Source organism: Synchiropus splendidus, chromosome 17, assembly GCF_027744825.2.
Source record: "Synchiropus splendidus isolate RoL2022-P1 chromosome 17, RoL_Sspl_1.0, whole genome shotgun sequence".
NCBI lineage: Eukaryota > Metazoa > Chordata > Actinopteri > Syngnathiformes > Callionymidae > Synchiropus > Synchiropus splendidus.
In genome coordinates this window covers 18,885,230-18,906,963 of record NC_071350.1, presented here as the reverse complement: position 1 = coordinate 18,906,963, position 21,734 = coordinate 18,885,230, and the positions used below count along the sequence as shown (strand labels likewise).

General features: G+C 47.8%; 2 protein-coding genes across 9 annotated transcripts in view; one reads left to right on the top strand and one right to left on the bottom strand.

Moving 5' to 3' along the window:
* Positions 1-190: 190 nt before the first annotated feature.
* Positions 191-13,208, bottom strand: pls3 (plastin 3 (T isoform)). Its single transcript, XM_053847758.1, has 16 exons — positions 12,904-13,208; positions 6,429-6,529; positions 6,200-6,351; positions 4,187-4,316; positions 3,978-4,110; positions 3,814-3,895; positions 3,574-3,739; positions 3,276-3,418; positions 3,020-3,115; positions 2,752-2,947; positions 2,557-2,635; positions 2,059-2,176; positions 1,864-1,994; positions 1,684-1,807; positions 1,484-1,608; positions 191-1,020 (listed from the first exon to the last, which is right to left on the bottom strand). Exons 2-16 carry the CDS (start codon positions 6,487-6,489, stop codon positions 852-854), a joined length of 1,905 nt encoding a protein of 634 aa, XP_053703733.1. The 5' UTR covers positions 6,490-6,529; positions 12,904-13,208; the 3' UTR covers positions 191-851.
* LOC128748771 (transcriptional regulator ATRX-like) overlaps positions 13,142-21,734 on the top strand; it is a 15,429-nt gene continuing 6,836 nt past the window's right edge. For 3 of the 8 annotated variants that reach the window (XM_053847751.1, XM_053847755.1, XM_053847750.1), the window contains exons 1-10: positions 13,142-13,864; positions 14,265-14,365; positions 14,440-14,483; positions 14,597-14,625; positions 14,728-14,849; positions 15,351-15,467; positions 15,722-15,831; positions 15,909-15,976; positions 16,056-17,743; positions 17,935-18,007. In XM_053847751.1, coding sequence (XP_053703726.1) covers positions 13,845-13,864; positions 14,265-14,365; positions 14,440-14,483; positions 14,597-14,625; positions 14,728-14,849; positions 15,351-15,467; positions 15,722-15,831; positions 15,909-15,976; positions 16,056-17,743; positions 17,935-18,007 — 2,372 coding nt within the window. In that variant the 5' untranslated portion in view covers positions 13,142-13,844. The remainder of the gene's footprint in view (positions 13,865-14,264; positions 14,366-14,439; positions 14,484-14,596; positions 14,626-14,727; positions 14,850-15,350; positions 15,468-15,721; positions 15,832-15,908; positions 15,977-16,055; positions 17,744-17,934; positions 18,008-21,734) is intronic. The other 5 variants (XR_008412842.1, XR_008412841.1, XM_053847753.1 and 2 more) reach the window with 3 other exon arrangements.

The window sequence follows — 21,734 nt, the reverse complement described above, 5'->3', positions numbered from 1 at the left end:
CGACTCAAACTGGCAAGGTTTTCATGAACAAATGGAGGTCGATGTCCTGAGCACACCAGCGATCACTGAACCATCACCTGCCGGTCATGTATCAGAGGAGACACTAGATCAGATCCAGGTCCAGCGAGTGGAACACAGCAGGACTTGGAGCGAGCGGCTGTGACTCGCCGATCAAGGAAAACAACACCAGTTAACAAATCCATATTTATTGTCACATGTTGCCATGAACTGGAGGCTGAATACAATTCAGCCCTGGTCAGCGCGTGTCATGAAGCGACCTGTTTATCTGAATACAAAAGCAGGTTAAGTAGAAGTAACAATACACATGTTGCGGAAGGAAGGCACAGCGGAGTCCAGTCAGCCTGCTCCTCATCAACACACACACATAAGAACCCAACCCAAACCAGCATCCAGGAATAAGCTCCTGCGAGCCCACGGCCAGGAGATGACTAAACAAGCGGTCAGCGTGGCCAGATGACCGTATGGCTTCTGTACACAGACATGTCGATATCAGTTACTAAGACGCGCTTCATTAAATACCAGAGCTTGTTGCTTCCGTCTCATTCACCTTTGGTTTGCATCGTCACGCGTCGCTCTCGGTGGTTAGCACGGTGGAATGTCCGTTGCTTAGCTATAATTTAGCCGTAAAAATATGTAAACAACATGACAGCTGGAAAAACAACAACAAAGAGCACATGAGATTTTGTACTTACAAGTGCATATCAAAGGAGACGCGCTGTTAAAAAATGGACCTTCCCTTCGGTTTAAATACATCATATTCTTCAGTAAGCACTTGTGAGTTTTTGTTTGGATTTTTTTCTTCAAATTTCCTCCAAAGATAATGAACTCCTTCAGTTAGTGAGCACTTGTTGGCAGCTCTGATTCTTTGAGATTCGATTCAGTCCTCGACCCATCAAGCAGGCAAACACCGTCATCACCATTTTGGGCTTCACCTCCACGAGGTCCTCGGGCAGAGCGTAGACTCGCGCGCCGATCTTCCTCGCCATCGAGATGGCGTATCTGCAAAGGCGGTAAAATGGATTTCAATCCAGAGAAACTCTCAGTATTAGTTACGGCGAGTCTGACTCAAGAGTTGCTTCATAGGTTTGTACAGCTGAGATCGGATCCTGCGATGAACACACCAGCACCTCCGTGTCTCGCCACACATACGTCACTATAAATAAACACTGAGCCACCGGCTACAATTGTCCAGTCATAATTCTAATCCAACTGTAGGTGGCGCTGTCTCATCTGTTGATGTCCCAGAGGCTAAACACTTCAGTTGGAAAAGCATGGTTCTAGATTTTGGAGACGGAATTGAGTGATCCATTTTTATATTTGAATTATTGACTGAAACTTCAAATTAAGGCTGAAACATGATTTTCACTCTTCCCATGAAGAGGTTTGATTTAAAAGCTGATGTGAATTGCGGTGCGTGTGGCGCAGCCCAGGCTGCCTCAGACATCATCTGGGTGAATCTTACTTGGCATTTTCCAGCTTGTCGCACTCAGAGAGGGCTCCCGTTTTCACCAGGTCTTGGTTGATGCTCTTAGGCTCGATGGCATCTATCAAGTCCAGGACTGCGATGCTGCTGCTGATGTTCTTGTCCTGGAAGACAGAGGAGCATGTTTGGGTGAGGTGGAGCTTGTAGACACTAGCAGGTCCGGATCTGAGCCGCGCTACCTTAAAGTTCTGAATGTTGGACGTCTTCCCTGCCTCCGCTAACGTCTGGTTGACCCACTTGACGATGAAGTTGTCGTTGACCTTCTGTCCGTCTCCCAGATCTTCTAAGATCTGTAGCGTGTACCTGAGCGGTGAGGCAGTCAGCAACACGTGGTTGAACAACTGGCTCTGAAAACTCACCTTCTCATCAGCTGCCACACCAGCGCCAGAGTCAGGGTCGGGTTGCCGTCGTTCAGGTCCTGGCCGCCGATACCAACCAGCGAGAAATTAGAGCGTTTGCCCAGCTCCACCGCGTAGTTGCAGTTCTCCAGCTGGGGAAGCGAAACGCAACAAGCCTTAGACACAAACGGAAGGGACTTTCAAATGTAGCGCTACCTTTTTCATCTTGGATCCCAGTTTAGGGTACGGGGGCATGTTGACCTTCTTGTCCCACTCCACGTCGACTTTGATCTTTCCGTAGAGCTGAAGGATGATCAGTGCGTCGTTGAGGTCTCTGCAGGGGAGAGAAGAAGATCACATGACGGTGGTGGTGGTGCTTGCTGATGCTTCAGTTTTAGTGACCCGAAGATAATAGTATTGTGCGAGAGGGATGCCATTAGTGCCCTTTAGCCAGGCACCAAGATACGGTGTAACTATCAACTTCATTTCCTGTTCTATCCGGCTCGGGAACATCAAGCCACATGGTCTATAGAGCAGGAGCACGCAGAGGAGACCAAGCAGTAGAGGGGTGCATTAATTAAAGTTACCAGCAGAGGGAGCAGTTGTCACAGGTAACGGCTCGGAGGGAGGAAAACAGACATGGCTTCACGCAGAGCCTTCTGTTGTTTATGACACTCAACGACAGCTGTGGAGGAAAACAATCCTGGTACTTACCCATAGAGATGATTGACATGCGGGTTGACTCCCAATGAGTTCATCCAGTTTCGGAACGTCCTCTCTTCCCGAGTTTCATCTGTGGAACAGAAGTGACGGTGGAATTGAACCTACACCACAGACACGAGGCTTGAACTGTCGGGTGCTTTGATGGACTGCTCATCAGACGACAGCACTAGGGAGTGAGACCCCTACCCTCCAGCAGACCCCAGTCGATGTCGTCTCCCTCGGGTTTGGTCAGACTTGGATATTTGTTGAATAGATTGGCCACAAAGGCGAGGTTGAGTTTGGGATTCCCGTTGACGACGTCCTTCGGGGTGACGAACTGCCGGCAGCCGAGCCGGTCCGCCTGCTGCAGCATGGCCTCTGCCCTCCGCATGTCGTCCCGCTCCTGTGCACACACACACGGGCGCGCCGTTTACAGAACAGCTGAGGGCACGTGTGGCTCAGCTGCTGGGCTCACGTTGAATTCATCCATCTTGATGTGGATGGGAGGCTGGTCTTCCTCCGTGCCTTTTGGCGAGATCTGATTCAGCAGGTGAAAGTACGCTTTCGAATCCTAAAAACAAGAGGATCGGAGTCAATGTTTGGCCACGACGGAGGCGGCGGATGTTAGCTTGAGCAAACAAGACGGATCGCAGCTGCTGACATGACACTTTTGTCTGCTGTTTGGAAACACAAACACAGACTCAGAACCTCGGGCCCGGTGCCATGGGTACCTTGATGTCGGAGCTGAAGTTGCTGATCTTGGACCAGTTGGCGTTTTCCAGGTGATAGTTGACCCAGCGGAGCAGAAGTTCCTCAGGGGACAGTTTCATCAAGTCTTCCAGTGTTTCTCCGTCTCTCAGCAGCGCCGCCAGAGCTGGAGGGCGCCATCACAGGTTAATGGCCGAGCACTTACAACCTGGCTCGGTTCCTAAATGACTTTCAAATCAAGTCAAGGTCAAGTGAACAACACTTTGACGCCACATAAGGAGTCAGAATTCCCTCTGAAGCGCAGTGATCAGCAGGGTTCACCTTCGTTCCTGCTCAGCTCGATGTCTGCGAACAGTCCGATCTTGATGATCTGCCACAGCAGACCCAGGACCAGGTGAGGCTTGCCCTCCCGCAGATCCGTCGCGCCGATGTTCACCACGTGGCAGCCAATGGCAGAGGCTGAATTCAGAGCCAAGTTGAGGTTCTCCTGCGTCAGGGCCACAGCGAAGGTGAAGAGAACGTCCGGCCAAGTGGAACTCAAGGGGCGAAATGTGACCGGACCTGTGCGGTGAATTTCGACAGCTTCTTCTTGGTGATGGCTCGCTCATCGATGGTGTCTGGCACCGACAGGTTGATCATTTTGCTGCGCATCCAGGAGAAGCAAGGTCAGATGAGACGGGTGGTTCCTGCACCTCAGTGTTACACCGTTTCTCAACAGGACTCACCAGAGCACTATCCCGTCACACACTTTGTTGAAGAGGTCGTCACTGTTGGGATCCATGGGCAGCACGTGTTGGCAGTCAGGGTCTGCTGCCAGAGCCATGTTGATCCAGTTCACAAATGCAAATCTCTCCTCCTCTGTAGGAGCGTGAGCACAGGTGAACTCAAGGGGCACCCGATGGCTGGGAGGTCAGCACTGGACCAGTGTCCCTACCTGAGAATGAGTGTTGTGTTCCTTCACTTGACAGCTCCGATGTTCCTCCTATAGCCAGGATTCCCTCTTTTTTGTTGAGAACGGTCCGGAATGTCTTGGCTATCTCACTTCCTCGTAGGCTTTTGACAATCTGTGAGTCAAAGACAGTTTCCGCCGTGAGTTTAAGCACGGAAAGGTGCCCTGTCCAGTCTGACTGACTCCCAACAGCCACTCCATCCGTCAGATCCCTGAACTTCTCACTCCATCCATCCCAGCTGCTTCAATAAATACCCCGTCCAAGTCCTGAGGTTGTTGCCTGCTACACAGCACTACGACAAATTCTGCCTTGACACCGACTTGTTTGTGGTAAAAGACACATCAAACCAGGCTGGAAAGACAGCAGTGATTCACAGTGAGACCATTTGTTTTTCTCTGAGCTTTACGACGCCAGTCGCGGTTATCAGCACCAAACTCCAGGAGTCACTGTTCCACAAACACGGCTCTTATCAGGAAGCGTGAACTCACAACCCGTTTGGTGCCTTGAGGGTCGAGTTCCTTCGGCGTCCAGAGCGAAACACGTGCACAGAAGAGGCTGACGTGGATTGATATGCTTTGGCTCACGAGTCTGACGCTGCGTGAACATGAAGTTATCGCGGCCGCATCAGTGACCTCATCTGTTATGACTCTGGTGCCCAGTTTGGACCACAATGGACTATTCAGCAGTGAACTTTGCCACACGTGTGCAAGGTCAGGAGGTGCATGGTGAAACAACAGCAGAACCTTGGACTGCAGACGTCTTCTTTTTAGGAGAGTGGTCAGCAGGAAGTGATAGTGACGATAGGGTCGTGACACACCCACTTACGTCGTCAGTCATTCCAGAATTAAACAGTATGACAGGACTATTCACTGTGGAAAGTGATATTTTCAATAAATATTGTGAGCAGGTTCATGGGTTTACCAACATGGTTGTGGTGTTGTAAATGGAAAATAGGTTCATATAACCAGCGTCCAATGTTGTAAACCATTGAATCATGTTGTTTAAATGTTTTGAAATATGAATTATTGTTGAAAACGTGCTGTCAAAGGTGTTTTGGAGACACAGTCGCCTAATCAACCCGTCGGCGACTGATGCAATCGTCCGCTTGGCTATAAGCTGGTCTCATCTACACTAGAATCCAGTGGTTGCAGCCCTACACATAGTGAGTTCATGAGTGCTCTACATCAAACAGACCTTCAGCCACTTCACCACAAACACTGACCTAGGATGTTGGTTCAACCCTCTGCTCCCAGTGAGACAGATTGGCACTTCTGTAGGTGCCGGAGTCAGCAGGAGGGAGGGGGGTGGAACTGTGCTCATCTAACCAAATCCCATGCAAATGTGGCTTCCTTTTTAAACACACTGCACTCAGACAGATGAGCCAAAGAATAGAGGCTCTGTCGACAAGAGAGGAAATTCACTGGGTGTTCCTTTAGCAGCATATTATAAACTGCAAAATGCCACTGAAAGTGGAGCTTCTTTGTTTAGTAATCCCCCAACAGCCAATAGAGTGTCAGACCCGCATTAAAATCTTGGGCGAGAAAGATGTCAGACAACATCAAAGGAACAGTCCCAGCCACGGCAGGCAGTAACCCGACACTAGCTGAGCTGGATATTCTGAAACGCCTTCCTCGCTGCCCCTTGTCCCCCACAAGTCTCCAGTTTGAATTGTTCCAGGGCTACTCTCAGCCCAGAACTGGGCTAAATGTTCACGCCAGCCAACTTCCATTTGGAAACATTGGCGTTCTGATGTTTCGCCCGAGCTGCTGAGCAGCAGCACAAACGGGCCCCCTGAATGTCTCCTCCATCACCAGCACTGAAACAAAATACTGGGAGCCACTTTGCTGATTTCACCAGCACATTCCCCTCCAGTCGGAGCCTGTGTGTTTTCCAACAGTGGCTGCTCTTTGTGGGCCCACTCAGGAAGGCGAGCTACTTTAGGATGAAGCAGGAAACTCAGTCGATGAAAGCTTTTAAAGCTTAACTGCTCTACTCACTTCCAGAAACTCGTCAAAGCTGATTCGATTGTCGTTGTTCCGATCCAGTTTGGTGATGATCTCTCGCACTTTGTATCCAGGTATGTCGTGGCCGGCTTCCTTGAGGGCCTCTTGGAGCTCATAATCACAGATGTATTCGTCGCGGTCCCGATCTGAGGAAAGAACAAGTTAATCCTTTCACTGAAGCCCATTCAGACGAGGTGTATTGGTACAGGTCAGAAATGCTCACCAATCTTGTTGAAGATTTCCTTCACCTCGTTGAAGTCCTCTGTCGTGATTTTGGCAGTCATTTTTCTGGGGTTCGAGCGGTGTTGGGCTGAAGAGACACGGCTGTGGAGGGAACACGTCGGTCAGTTCACACTCGTAGAACCATCCAGCGTGGAGTGAAACGTGCCAGGATAAGGAGAACTGAACTGGTGCCGAGCAATACATAGCTGTGCTGCATGGGTTCTTCGAACTCGGGGGGAGGACGCTGAAGGCAACACTTGGAGGAAGCAGGGAGACCGTGACAGAGCACACAAAACCGCGATCACTGCTCTGCACACTCTGACGTCGCTTTTCATCTTTTTTCGCAGAGAAAGAGGAATTCTAGCAAGCGCGTTGGAATGCTCGAGGCCAGGCCAGAACCAGCTCCACTCACAAAGAGACGAAGCAGGGCGTGCTGCCTCGCTCTGCAAACTGGTGAGATGGCATTCCTCTCCGCTCAAACGCTCGGAAACACAAAGATGAGCTTTATGCTAGCACTGACCAAAGATGGCTCTGTTGCCAAATCAAATCTTTTTTCACCAGCCAAATCAAGGGGCGGGCGCGAGGGTCCCCAGGGGGTCCCGGCATTTTAAGAGGGGAAATGAGCCTCAACAGTTGCTCACCTGTGCACGCCACTACAGCACCGTGTATCCATGTCAAACTTCCCCTCTCATTCTCAAACATGTCCCTGACTGTTGTTTTACTCAAGTCAAGTCAGCAGCCATGACCTGCATTTTCTCAGTTACGAGCCGCAGGGTGAGAGGACACTGTACAAAGAAGCTCTTAATCATGCCAACTCTGAAGAAGACCAGGGGAGCAGCACGGCGACTCCGGTCGCTGTTCAGCAGGAGCCCCATGTGGCCAGCATGTGCCGCTGCCATATTATTTTTCTCTTCATCTTCATTAGTTCTTGCACGCTGAACAAACGTTCCTCCACCATTTCCCGGTGGAGGAACGTTTGCTGGTATTTCCGGCGTGAGAAACAAGTTAAGGCCACAGATTGCTGCTGGTGATAATCGGCCCGAGTCGCAGACAGATTTTTGCGGCCTCAGTTTTCCAAGGCAGACAAACAATACACAAAAGACTCTTAAAATGTGCTTCCTCTTCCGTGAAAGGAGCTTTTTAGACACCTCGCTGAGAGATGATTCATCGCTCGCCACGTGGACGCCGAGACATGACTCAAGGTATTTTCCAACTATTTCAGATACGACCCCAAAAATGCGGCCTCGCTCACGATCACATGATATCCGCAAGTAGGCCACTCGGACTGAATAACTGTGACCATGTAGAACTGAGTAAAGTCACTCACTCGCAAGCGCCTCCCACACCGTGGCTAGAACAAACTCCTGACTAAACTATTAGGAAAATGTCTGTGGGTGTTGCTATAATTAACTTTTCTCCAAAAGGATGTGAGATGCGGCTGCTGAAGTCAGCGCCTCTGCCATAAGGGCTGACAAAAACATTACCTCATGTGCCAGCACTTGTCACAGCCGCAGCAGGGGTGGGCGGGGGGTGGGGGGACAGAAGAGGGGTTAAGTATACAGAGAGAAGGGAGCAAATGTGAGACGTATCGCTGAGGGAGAAGAATAGAGGGTTTGTAATCGCTCGCACAAACCCCGGCAATAAATCCTGCGCGACAGTTGAGTGCGAGTGTCAGGCTCCAAGGACGGGCAGCTGGTCCGAGTGTCGGCCCACAATGAGACCGTCATGTGTTGAACTCGGACTCACAACCCTCGATTAGTCACACTAAAGTGGCTGGAGTATTCTGAAGAGACTACTTCCAGACGAACCCGTCACAATACCATATCTTCAACCCCTTGAATGGGGCCTTCCCTACCTGTACCCACCCGACAAGAGGATGCCATCATGAAAACAATCATGAAGTGTCAACAGCCAAACTGGAGTGGGAGTTGGCAGGCTAGTCCAAAACAGGAACATGCCTCTGGTTTCCTCCCAGTCGGACAGATGATGAACAAGTGTCAGCAGATGATGGGACGTCCTCTGAAGCCAGCTGAATCTGGAACCTGGTCCTTTCTACCAGCACAAATGCTTCCTGACCCTTGCCTGGGTTGCGAGTGAAAACTGTCCTCATACTGACAGTGTTGTTTTGCCACATACTTTCTGGGAAAACCTCTTGATTCCCGTCAGTAGAAGACAAACGGCCGAATACATGTTCAACTGAACTCTCATTCATCAGTGTGATGCTTCGATCGTGCTGCACTCAACATTCAAACCAGCGACTGTGACACGTGATCGGACACACCCACCCCGGCAGTGCTGAAGCCAGACTGCTACACGGGAAAAGGGCGGCACACAAATAGACCGGGCAGCGTTCCCAAGTGCGGTCGAGTCCATGCGCACACACCCAACAGTCTGCAGGAACACGGACATTTGTGCTGAGCGACAATCGCCTGCAGATGTGAAGCGAACTGACTCATGAACTCTCACACTGGAGGCCGGGCCAGTGATTTTCCTCTCGGGCCCTCTGGGCCAGATCCACGCAGGTTAGGAGGCGCTGCTCCTGCTGACATGAGTCAAGCGCAGGCCTTTCACGGTCTATTTGTTTAATGGCGGTAACCGGTTTCATTCCCGGCTTCTTTGTTTTCCTAAGCAAAGCTGGGGCCTGTTTTGACGGGGCCAATTATCGGAATAGATTTGTCACTGAAACGTTTGTTTTTTTAACTCCCTATAAACTAGTGTCAGACTACTGCTGAGCTCCTCTTGAGCACGAGTAATCATTCAGGCATTCAGTCAAGTGGCAAGAGGTGCACTGGTCACTGGTCCATCCGCACAGCACATGTAGACGGACACATCAGTGGACATCAAGTCTCCTCTGAGTCGACCGTGTGAGGGGCCAGAGGAAAGACACAAACGCCACTCAGAAAGACCCAACTTTTGGGTCACTTCAAGCAGGATTCAAACCTGCAACCTTCGATTGATTCTGGGCCACTGAACAGACAGGTTGCAGACGGCTTTCTCCAGTCATTTCCATGTTTTTTCAGCACCCAAACTGAACATTTCAAACTCCCCAAAAAACTACAGGGTTCTCCCCAGTGCTGTACCAGCGTAGCAGTACCCCTAACGCTGGGCCCTACAGACCCCTACAGAGATTTCACTTTGGTAGTGAAATACAACTCGCCTGTAACAGACTTGAAGGAGGATTATGTTAGGATGTACAATTGACTCTGCTTCCCCTAGTCTGGGGGAAAAAAATCTGTGGGAACTTGCAAAAACACGTCCATTCAATCCATTCATTTTAATACAACCCTAATCCATTTAGCGATTCACAAGTAAGAAAGACACAATTATTGCGCTGAGTAAACAAGGTGGGGCATTTTAAACGTTCCTAATGGGATCATGTGAAATATCGTTGTAGTAGAGCCGTGTACATGGAGAGATGTGGCTCTGGTGAATCAAAGCATCTGACTGCCGCTCACCCGACCTGCTGGAATGTGACTTGACTGGTTTTCCTTCCTGCCACAGGTGAGTAGACACACCCACCATTCCTCAACGTAAATGGGAGGAAAGTATTGAAAATAATCAGCAAAAATCAAGACGCCCCAAGCACAACTAACGAACCTTTCAGACGCAGTGCCCTGAAGCAAGGGACGGCACCTCGGCAAGACTTTTACAGAGGGAGGTGGCACTTCCTTGATCTCATCAAGTCAGTAGCAATACAGGCCCTTTGGTGGATTGTTGCTGCCAAAAATGCCCGATTTTGAGTTTTTTACAAAATTCTGTGAAAGCTGCCATCACTTATGGTTTGGGAACATCATAAGAGGAAATAAGGAGCTTTACAAATAAGCTTATAAAAAAAAAAACAGTGTCAGTTTTTGGCCTAAAAAATTTTCGAACCAAATATTTCAAGTGCAAATAACAAATAAATAAATGTACATGCTAAATAAAAACTGATAGTGATGAGAATAAATATCTTCTTTTTTATGATGGTGTTCTCAGAGTAGTGCTTGTTTTGTCACGGAGCCCGACGGAGGTTTGGGCAGAGTCTGAGAGGTAAAGGGGGGAATGTTTGTGTGTGTGTGAGCAGAGTTGTTCAGCAGCTCATTAATCCAGCCAATTAAAACAGTCGCTGCCGACATATTACACAGGATGTAGAGTGTCAGAAACAGCCTGGAGAGAGAGACGGATCTGACAGTCAGCCATGTTTGTTGACGTTCGCCCCGTACTTTATAGTGTTCGGGTCACGCTGCACTAGTCCGTTCCGCTTCTTACTTCCGTCTATTCTACTTTTCAGTCATGGGAATTTGGACATTTATGGAATGGATTCAGAATCCTCCACGTCCGAAACACGACCCTTGGCGGCAACATTTGTGGGCAAATGTCAGTGTTGGGCGTCGCACCTGACGTCATCACATGACTTCACCACATGCCGCGTAGATGGGTGGAATTGGCGGGAAAGTCACTGCGATTGGTTATATGTGAAGTGTGATTCACATCATTGGATGAGGGGGGAAAAATGAGGGCTCTTTGGGGCGTTCTGAAAAGCACGGCCCCTAATTTTCAGTACAAGGTGTTGCCAAAGCGCCGTGCTAGCTAAAAAGCCTGGAAGCCGGTTGTAAGATTTCACTGTTGATTTACAAGTGTTTGAACCTGTGTTTAGTCTCCGGCAGCACGGAAAGTGGAGCAACCTGTTGCGCTCACCCAGGCAGGTGAGAGAGGAGTGACAAGTGACAGTGGTGTTTGTTGGTACACAGATAAGATCCGACCCGCTTGTATTGGCAACAGAGCGGCGTCATCGCAGCACCATAAAATCTGACACGTTCACTTGTGATTTTGTGAACATTTTTCTGCGTCTCAAGCTTCATTCTTCCAGCTAAAACTCAACCCGTCCCCTGACCACTGCAGCACACCTGGCTCAAAGATCTGTGCCGCTCAGTAAAGGGAAGTTTTTGGTCAGGAAGGAAAACAGAACAAGCCACTAGTCACAGTGTTCCACCTGTCTGTGGCGTTATGTTGCTATGATCACAAGGAAGTAACCTCTTTTTCTGACCATTATTGTGACATCATCACTCAGTGGAGTCTTTAAAGTGAGGACAGGTGCAGAAGTGGAGGATCAAAGCCCCTCTGCTTCCCACTGCCACCAGCCACACAGTGTCTTCAATCCGTGACACGTTTTGCTACAAGTTATTGACAGTAGTGAAGTTCACAGCAAATGCAAAAACACAAAAGCAGATGAATTTGAAGGACTCAGTCATCCAAGCACAGTGAAACGGTGTTGTTTTCCTGAAGATTTTTGTCATTCCAGCAGAGATTTAAATTAAGATCCCAGATGTGCTGCGGCACCAGATGGAAACAAAGATCTGCTCAAGCACTCAACATGAACTGCAGCTTTACAGAACATGTGAATTTGTCTCGAGGCGCTTCTTTGCTGCCTTTCCATGTTTCCCACCTGGGAGCACCAGAGCAAGTCTCCTCCTGAAGAACCTGCCTTGAGCATCCTCCTCCCTGGTCACACCTATCATCTTCCTCAGAGTCAGGACTACACAAACAGAGGAGCCGATCGGATCAACAACACCCTTGGGTTTGAATCCCAGACGGACAAATGAGAGCCTCCATTTCATGCAGCTCCTCAACAATTTGAGCTGGAGTCCCTTCAACACCTGGTCACCTGCCCCTGTATGTGGCAAACTCGGATCTAATCTGATGGTTTAGAGTTGCCTCGGCTGAGTGGAAGTCACTTACTACCTGTGAGAAGCATCAAGGCAAACACAAAACTAAGTCAAGAATCTTAACACCCAACTGGTGCAAGTGCTCATGCAAGTCAAAGAGGGTCAGGGAAACGAGACAGAGATTAATCATCTATCCTTAAGTAAGACAGGGCTTTGCAGGTCGCTTTATTTATTTATTTTTTCAACTGACGAGTTTCCACGTGACTTTTTATTGTCGCATTGTTACTTTAACATTTTAATATAACCAAGAAAACCTTGTTAAGTCCCTGCTTTTAAGTATTGCGTAAGATTTACTCATTAATAATGTGGTTAATAAGGTGAATTTTAAATAAAGTGATTCACCTTATGAACGTAGTCGGGTTGTTATCAGAGAGTTTTGGGGACGTTTACGCATATTTTCGTCACCAAATTAAATAAGTCACGCCAGTGACCCAGTCGGAACTTCACGAAACATATTTCAGATAACCGATGCTTGGAGCGTCTTAGACATTTCTCACGCAAACGTTTAAGGGTTAGTAAACAAAAGGTGGCTTTTGTGCGTAACTTGTCTGTTTTTGGACGTTTTAGAGGGTGAAAAGAGGTGATGAATCATGAGCATCTGGGAAAATAGCGCACCAGTTCGCAGGCTCGTGGCAAGTTTCAGACAGGAAACTCTTTGTTTACTTGTATCCACGCATCAGGAGACGTCCAGGGGCGAGGGTTCAGTCAACGCGTCGGGCGAGCTACTGCGATTATAGATGAGGAAAACGACGCCAGGAAGCGGGGACTTACCGTCGGTGCTCCCGAGTTTCCAGACAGCGTCAGACGGCGGTCCCGACTCCTCCACGTCCAGCCAGAAGTAGACGGCAGTTGGAATGATAGCCACGCCCTGTCGGTGACGTCAGACGCAGAGGTGTACGTCGGGAGCCAAGTCACACCGTCGCCTTTGTTCCGCACCAGGACAACAACCTGTCCGGGACTTCTTCTACTGCCACTCAGTCCGCCTCCCTGGAGGTCCACGCTCTTCTGAGGCGGCCGACGCTCATTTAGTCTAACGCTGAAGTAGCTTTGCACCAGAAAGGAACGTTAAAAGCTCTTACTTATAGAGGATTGTCTTCCAAAAATAACGCCTTTGATCACGCGCGCTGTGATTGGCCGGGTTTCTGAAGGCGGGTGGAGAATGTCGCCGGGTTCGATGATGAAATAGAGGACGAAAATGCCCCCTCTCGGAAGGTTGATTGAGAAGGTCACGTCGCCAATGGAAATCGCTACGTTGATTCAAAAGCTCTCTGAACTTTATATAAATGAGTTGATATGATGAGTTTTGAAAATGCTGTTGATATCGACGTGTTCACCAGAAGAAGTGGGCGTAAACAGCATTTAGATTTCCTGCTGGGGATCGTGTGAGATTCGAGAAACAAGTCAGCTATGAAGGCGGACAGCATCACAAACTTTTCTACCTAAATTAAATAAACAAAAGACCGTATGAAGCGATGACTTTCTTTGCAGCGTCCGCTCGATGACGCCATCGTGGGCGCATGTTGGGACATTCTGGAGTGTCAACAGTGGGGGCGCTGGCGTGCCGCGAGTCACTAAACTGCCACTAACGAGACGTCCGAGAAGAAGATGACGTTCAACTATTTTGCATTTTAGCGCGACGCCACTCTGAAACGACCCGTATTGTAGCTGTAAATCGCGCTGTAGCGACTGCAGTTGCTTGCCTTTTCGCCGTCATGTCTGTGGCGACCTTGAGGTAACACAATTCCAAACACTCGACTCATATTCTGGTTGTGCTCGCATTCCTCCTGGCTAAGCTAGCCTCACGAAATAGCCTAGCTGCTACCGCTATCAACACTGTCAGTGAATGGATAGTAAATGTTATTGATCCTACTACAGTTGTTGCAGTGCACACGTTCAGTTGCTAGGATGAGCATCCTGGTATTTAATTGTGAATTGCCCTGCGTGGCTGTTGTTATTCTGAAGGGACACCAATTGTGGAAGTGAGTTGTGTTGACTATTTGCACTCCAGTCCGAGTGGGCGTGCGGTCCCATTTATGTCCTGAAATGTTATTATTTATAGTCAATAATATCACTGGAAGCTCATTCATGCGCGCCATATTAAAGAACACTGTGTTGTTTTCTGTCTTCTGCAGCACATCGACCAGCAAACTGAATGTATTAGTAAACAAGCTGCACGAATACCTGGCTCACTCTTCAAACGACGACGACAATGCAGCGATGCTCAATGCCCGAGGTATGCTTTCTTACTCCTACATTTGAAGAAAAAAAAATCTGAAATGACGTTAGTAACGGGTCGTTCTTTCACAGATTACAAAAGCAGAGATGCTTCCAGAGAAAACAGTGTGTCTGAGGTAAGACTGGGTGTGATTTCCTCGCTTGACAATGTTCTTAAGAGATTGAATCAGTTATGTGTTTGATAAACTTCAACTTGCTGTCTTCCCTCTGTCTTTAAATAACGTTGTAGGCGGGTGTGGATGGAAAAAATTCCAGAAGGTAATTTTTGATTTATTTCATTAAAATTCTACAAACTCTGATTAAAAAAAAGTTTTTTCCTAATGTTGTAGTGTTTCCTATTTTGTCTTTCTGGCTCTACAGAAAACCTTCACTCGTTGTAAAGCACTCTGGCCTGGATGAGTCTGGGGACTCCAACGATAGTGAAGATGTGGTTTTTCCTTTCAGTGCCAATGGTCATTTCGACGTCACCAACTTACCAAAAGGTATGCCGTTTTATGTGGAACTCAAACTGTGTTAACTGTCTTTTACATGACCTCTGTCACTGGCATAATCTTGTTCAACTGAATATAGTTCTGTCTTATTTCCAAACAGTCTTGTCTCTCAGAGCAATGATAACTGATAATAAACAAACTGAGGATTGTCCTTAAGGACGTGCCTTAATGTTCTTTATGTGATCCTAATGTCCAACTTTGCTAATGTTTTTGCCAGTGTTTTTCCGTGGGTAGCACGGGCTTCAAAAGATTTTGGAGAAAACACAGATTTTTTATGCTTGGTGACGCCTGGGTTGTAGGAGAGGCGGTTTTTACATTGGCCCAAGACAATGTTGGCGTCAGCCAAACTAGTGTTATACAAGGGCCATTCAACAACCCTCCCATACCTGCGTAGCATAATCAATAGGTTATGACATAAGTTACATTTTCAACTTTCATTTGCATTCATAGGGGATGGTTATTTGCATTCAACAGTATATTGTGTTTACACAGGCACAGCTGTGGTTCGACCAGAACCTGCTGATAACGGAAGAGATGAATTCAGGGGACCAGAGTTCCGCAGCAGGAAGCCCGGCGGGATTCGGAATGAATTACCAAAAAAGCGGGGAGGTTCGTAAAATCTCTGCTACCTCTTTCACTGAAAGCTAGATTCATTCCTGACTGCTGACCTTTACGAAATAGTCCTCACTAATAGGGTCACTGTTTGTTTTAAATTCACTTGTCTAAAGGAAGTAGGATGGACTGAATCTAATGTCATCCCGAGCGGACCTCGACCAGCCTTTCTGACTCGATATCTTTCTTCTACTCTGACAATCTTGCCTGTACTGAGATGAGACTCATAATAATGGAGTGTCTCCTGACAGGCGGCGAACATACAGAGATTGTCAGCTGCACTGCCTGCGGTCGTCAAGTGAACCATTACCAGAGAGATTCTTTCTACAGACATCCGGCTCTAAAGGTTCTTATTTGCAAGGTAAATCTTCACGGCTTTTGTTGCTTCCATTTGTCTGATTACTGTGTCCCGTAATTGCTCTCTTCTTTGTGGATCAGTCCTGCTACAAGTATTATTCGAGTGATGACATCAGTAAGGATGGGGATGGGATGGATGAGCAGTGCCGGTAGGTGCATTCTCGCTTTGTCACATAAAGTTTGTCTGACTTGGCCTGTGAGTCACTATACCTTCTGGTTTGACGGCAGGTGGTGTGCTGAAGGTGGAAACTTGATCTGCTGCGACTACTGCAGCAATGCCTTCTGCAAGAAATGTATTCTTAGAAATCTTGGAAGGAAGGAGCTGTCCGGGATTTTGGAAAGCAAGTGGTACTGCTACGTCTGCAGTCCAGAGCCTCTCTTCGATCTGGTGGTTGCCTGTGACAAGGTTCTGAAGAACATGGAGAGTCTGTGGCACCGCAAGAAGGGCCGCATAGATCCAGCGGGGAAGTCAGAACTCTATGGCATTCTGCCACACTTGTCTGGAAACATCCCCCTGCATAAGTCGGATCACTCTGGTATGGATGGTAATGTGGTGTTCAACTATAGCACGCTGGAAGTTTCAAAGAATCTGACAAAGAAAGCCAAACATTTGGTGGAGTCAACAAACGGTGTGAGCAGGACGTTCATTAGCTTCCTTCACTCAGTGACTAAGGTCAAGAAAACACCTGGCGTTCGTCAGCTCTACCTTAAAGCGTTTGTGTCCGTGATGAAAGGTCTGCAGAAGTCATTTTCTGCACTGGAGGAAGGATTGAAGGAGGAGTTCAGCGATCTTGATGCAGCAAGCTGCTGGGAGAAGTTGCTGGACGAGGAGCAAAATCCAGAGGGTGACCAAGAGATGGACGCTGCAGATCAGAGGTGTCTGAGTGGCTTGAACAAGTTGGCCGCTGAGCATTTGGAAGATGATGAATCGGACTCTAAAGATGCTTGTCACACACACAAAGGCGATCCACTGTCCATGGTTGATCCAGGGAGCCTGCAGAACCGTGACATGGCTTCTGTTGACGGCGAGGTTGGCATGAAAAAAAAGCTAGTCGTTAAGCTCACGCCGGTACCTGTGGAGCAGGACAAGCCTGTCACTGAGCCAAAGATGGAGTCGGCCAGGAATGATCTGAACTTGAAGCAGGAGCACGTTTCTGGGGAGCCGAAGGACAAAGATGTGACTAAGCTGGACAGTAAAACGGCCCATGACAGCTCGAGTTTATCTCTGCACCCAGAGGAGGAGCAGGGAAACAGACGCTCGCCGCGTTTGAAGACCACACCTTTGCGTCGTGCAAGTGATGTTGTGAAGTCAGACAGTGACAGTGACTCTGACCCGGAGGAGCCCAGCATCTCTGTTCCAGCCAACAACACTGGAGAGCAGAGCAGGGCGAGAGACGACTCTGATTCTGATGAGGTGCCCTCAGCCCTGCTGGAGTGTGGACCTTTGGAACACAGTTCTGATGATCAGCAGAGTGAAGACAACAGCAAGGCATCGGCCAAAGTCACCAAGCAGCGTCTTTTTTGGCCCAAGAACACCCCACTCTCTCCAGAGAGGATTTGCCACAAAAGAAAAATGCTAGATCGGTCACCTGACTCTGACTCCAGATGCAAGGTTCGCAGGCCAAACTCTGTTTCCTCCAGTGATGATGAAGACTCGCTCAAGCAGGTGCAGCAGCTGATGCCAATCCGATCCATCGGCACACCCAAGTCTTCCAAAAAGGAAGATGGAGGGATGAGGATGTCTGGGATGAAGCCGGCCCCGAAGCCCAACACGTCTCAGGAGGTGATCTACCTGACCACTTCCACGAGCGAGGACGATTCCGAAGACTCCGTGAGCGATGAAGATGACCAGCGGATTATGCCTATCACCGAAAACCTGACTTTACCGGTGGTAGCAGCTTTCCAACCATCATCTGGTGAGTAAGAGCCTCAGTCAAGAATGTGTGTTTTACCGTGGTCCTGCTGGTCACTGGTGTAACCACTGAAGAGTACTGAAGATGGGCAGACAAGTTTTTGTGGAAGAAAAGGTGTGTGATTATGGATGTCTGAATTTGGTAAAATCCTCTCTTGAAATGAAACTGAAGTTTGTGATTTTGTCCTCCATCAGACGAAGACCACTCTGGGCCTTCCTGGGTAGCTGAGGAAGATGATGATGATGATGATGATGACCCTGAAAATAGGTATGGTTCTAAAAGACTGAAAGTGAAGTTGGTAAAACGAGTGTGTAGGAGAAAAAGCACAACTTCCAACACTGACCTCGGTCACCAATCCAGCCAGGGTCCGGGCATCAACACTCGCTTGCGATCGATCAAATCCAGACCAAAGCGTAGCTGCAATCGAGCCGCTGTGATCAAATACACGTTCTAGTTGTAGGAAGGGCTGCAGCGCTGCTTGAACACAATTGCATACTCTTCTCTTGTAAAGTGACTGCACATCTTTATGGAAGACACTTTCGAATGCAAAAACTCTGAATGGATGTTTGAGAAAGATTGATTTTTGACCCTTTTGTTGCTGCATCATTGTCGTCCAGGGTGATGGATGAAGTTTTTACAGAGCATGTGTTGAACTGTTGTGTGTGTGTGTCATTATTTTCAGTGTGTGAAGTTTGACTTTACCCACACTGACCCTACTCTACACCACTTTTAAAGTATATGCAAACAATATTAATGGTCTGAACCATGTGCTTAGCACAAGTGGAATAATCTCAAGTTAATCTCCTGCCAAAGATCATCCATCTCACTCGTGGTGCCACTTCACATCTGCTGGTATTTTGATATATATATACACGCTATATTAAGTAAGTATTTGCTCACCTGCCATGACTCGCGTATGAACTTGTGTGCCATCCCATTTCGAGCCCATAGGGGTCAATATCATGTTGGTCCACCTATTGCAGCTTCAACTCTTCAGGGAAGGCTGTCCACTAGGTTGAGGAGTGTGTTCTGGATAAGATAAGAGACTTTAGTGATCTGACAAAGGAGACTTAAGTAAGTAAATGCTTAGTGCAAACAGGTAGTCATCAAAACATATTTACAAATATAAAACATGGTGGCGCAACGTGGGGTGTTATGTACATTACACAATATCAGGTGTATATATGATGACGGTTGACTGGAACTACATAGTGTTGACTACACAGTAGAGGGGATTAAGGACCTGCGGTCGCGCTCCTTCTTGCACTGAGGGTATCTCAGTCGTTGACTGAAGGCGCTGCTCAGCTTCTCAATGGTCTGGTGCAGTGGGCGAGAGCTGTTGTCCATGATGGAGGCGAGCTTGGCCAACAGCCTCTTCTCACTCACTCAACTCCACTGAGTCCAGTGCGCAGGCCTGGAGTCTATGCTGTCCCCAAACTCTTCCATTTTCTTATACTAAAGCTGACAGTTGACTGTGGAATATTTAGGAGCGAGGAAATTTCACGGCTGGATTTGCTGCACAGGTGGCATCCTGTGACAGTTCCACACTGGAATTGACTGAGCTCCTGAGAGCGGCCCATTCTTTCACAGCTGTTTGTCAAAACAGTCTGCAGGCCAAGGTGCTTGGTGTTGAGCCTGATCGTTGGGATGGGTGAGTTTTGGTAATAGGTTGTATTAACATATATATATATACACGAAGAATGTCAGATCAAATGTTTGGTGCTTCTGACCAGGATGGACTTGTTCCATCATCTCTGTCAGTAATTCCTTGAACCGACTTCAATGTACAGTTTATGGTTCAAGTGAACTGTGGTAACTTGAATACCAGCCTGTTCCACTGGTAGATGATTCTTATACATTTCTATGTCTGCATGATTTCCAGAATATAAAGAGAAAAACGGATCAGTTTATTATCTTTTATTATTTTAAGAAGCTTTATCTTGAGTAATCCCGTTTTTATGTCACCCGTTTGCTGTTGCTCAGATCAGTATGAGAGTTGAAAGACTCTCATACTGAGGCTGGTTATCACTTAAGATTCTTTGGTGCTGGGGTTCATGGTTAAACCCCTCAGCGAATCACAAGATGCCTTGATAGTGTTTTTATCTTGACTGATAGCATTATGGTTGTGCTCACTACATAATCGCTACTGCTAAAGTTGGTTTTCCAAAATTCTCATTGTGTCTTCAAGATTGACTTGCTCCTTTTCCTTGTCTAATAAAATGATACTCCTACGCCTCCTGACACATTGCTTTTGTCGTGTCACACGGCGATCAGCCCTCATATGATGCCTGTAGACTGTTGAAGGGAGCGGCTTCGCTCCTCCGGCTGACTCATCTGTGGTGAGGCGATGCTTGAGGCAACAAAGCTCAGGCTTGCGTCACATGACGGGGCTCACAGCCGAGCGACCGAGCAGAGAATGAAGAGCTCATGACTTGTTGATAGAAAAAGTTAGTTCTTGTTGTAGGAAATGTGCGGCTTGAACGTTGTCCTGTTGTCAGTGGTCATTGTGGTGCTGGAGAACAAAGTTGTGCTGTTCTTTGTTTCTCTTGACGTCCCATCCCAGTTATAAGGGATGCTTGGGGCTGTCTTGCTGGTGAACGGGCGACCAGATTGCTATGGCTGGTTGGTGCCACCTGTAGGGTCTTGCTGCCGCCAGCTTCCCCTCTCTCTACTGAGACGCTCAGCGTCGCTGATGTGATTTCTAGACACGTTCAAAGCCTTAGTTTGGAGTCAGGGTGTGGATCTTATTTGTGCCCTTTCCTCATCCCATCCTTGTCCATCCCACCCATCCTGTGTTTCCGTATGTTTTAGCCCACTTTCTATGCACAGAGTACACATTACTGCTGACCATTTTCTAAAGTACTGAACGCCATACTCTTCTTTGGTTTCTGAGACGAGATTTTAGAATAAAAGCCAGTGGGGTCAGTGCCTCTTCCGCTCTGGACGCCAATGTTACATCTGAGAATTGAGAGTGGGCCGTGAAACAACAACCATGACATTGTACGTAGCCACCTAATAACGACTGCTCAATAACGAACTCCCTGTTTGTTTCTCGTTGTTTTCTCTCCAGGTCGGATTTTCTGACAACACGTCAGTGATTGCGCTCCAGTCAGTTAAATCTGGAACTTTGTAGGCCTTTTTTAAATGGTTCCCCTTGACGTCGACTGTAGGACTTTGGTAAATGGTCAGCAGGAATGTGATGTTTACAGTGTTGATGGTTTGTCGTGGAAAAGGCTTTTTTGTTTTCGTCACGATGGCAGCGACACGGCGCTGATGGACTCCCCTGTCTTCTGATGTGTAGCTCAGTGTGGAACTTCGGTGTGACGCTTGCCAACTTTCGAGCCCAGTGAGGCAGGACGTCAAACACATTTGACTTTCAAGCACAAGTCATCTCTACTGTACTGTGTACTCATGGCAGAGTTTACCTGAAAACTCTCATTCAAATGAAGCATTTCTCATTTCTGTAGTTCCTTGCCCACCATTGCAGTAAGGACTTGCACTTGAAGAAAAATGACACTGACAATTATTCCCAGTGAATTCCCAGTGGGTCAGCTGAGATTGAGCCTCGGCGTCAAACTGCAAAGGAGAGAAATCCCCTCGAACTGTGGGCTGCGTTGAGCGCTGTCTTGTGAGTTTGCCTCGGGCATAGTCTGCATCGACGGTGTGATCTGGAGGATTTGGCATTTGAGCACATGATATTCCAAATGCTTCAGCCTTTTTGTGAAATAGTCCAGTTTGACATGACTGTCAAATGACTGTGTTGCGTCTACTTCGTTTCAGCTCATCGGACCCAATGGAGTCCACTTAAATTTGCCTTCTGTCATATCAAAGCTACTTATTTATTCCAAGAAAATGAAAGTTTGTCCATCAATCTCCTTGAACATGAGGCATATATTAGTGCCTTCCACCTCAAAGAAGTGGAAAACACTGGAGCTAAAAAGCGAAGACAGATGTAAATGTAAAGGATTGTTGAAGCGTTTGTATTAGCTCCATG

Coding starts and splice junctions, on each gene's coding strand:
- pls3 (XM_053847758.1), bottom strand. CDS start 6,489: ATGACTGCCAAAATCACGACAGAGGACTTCAACGAGGTGAAGGAAATC. Junction 2,177..2,556: donor CATGTCAATCATCTCTATGG/GTAAGTACCAGG, acceptor TCTCCCCTGCAG/AGACCTCAACGACGCACTGA. Junction 1,808..1,863: donor GTGTGGCAGCTGATGAGAAG/GTGAGTTTTCAG, acceptor CTCACCGCTCAG/GTACACGCTACAGATCTTAG.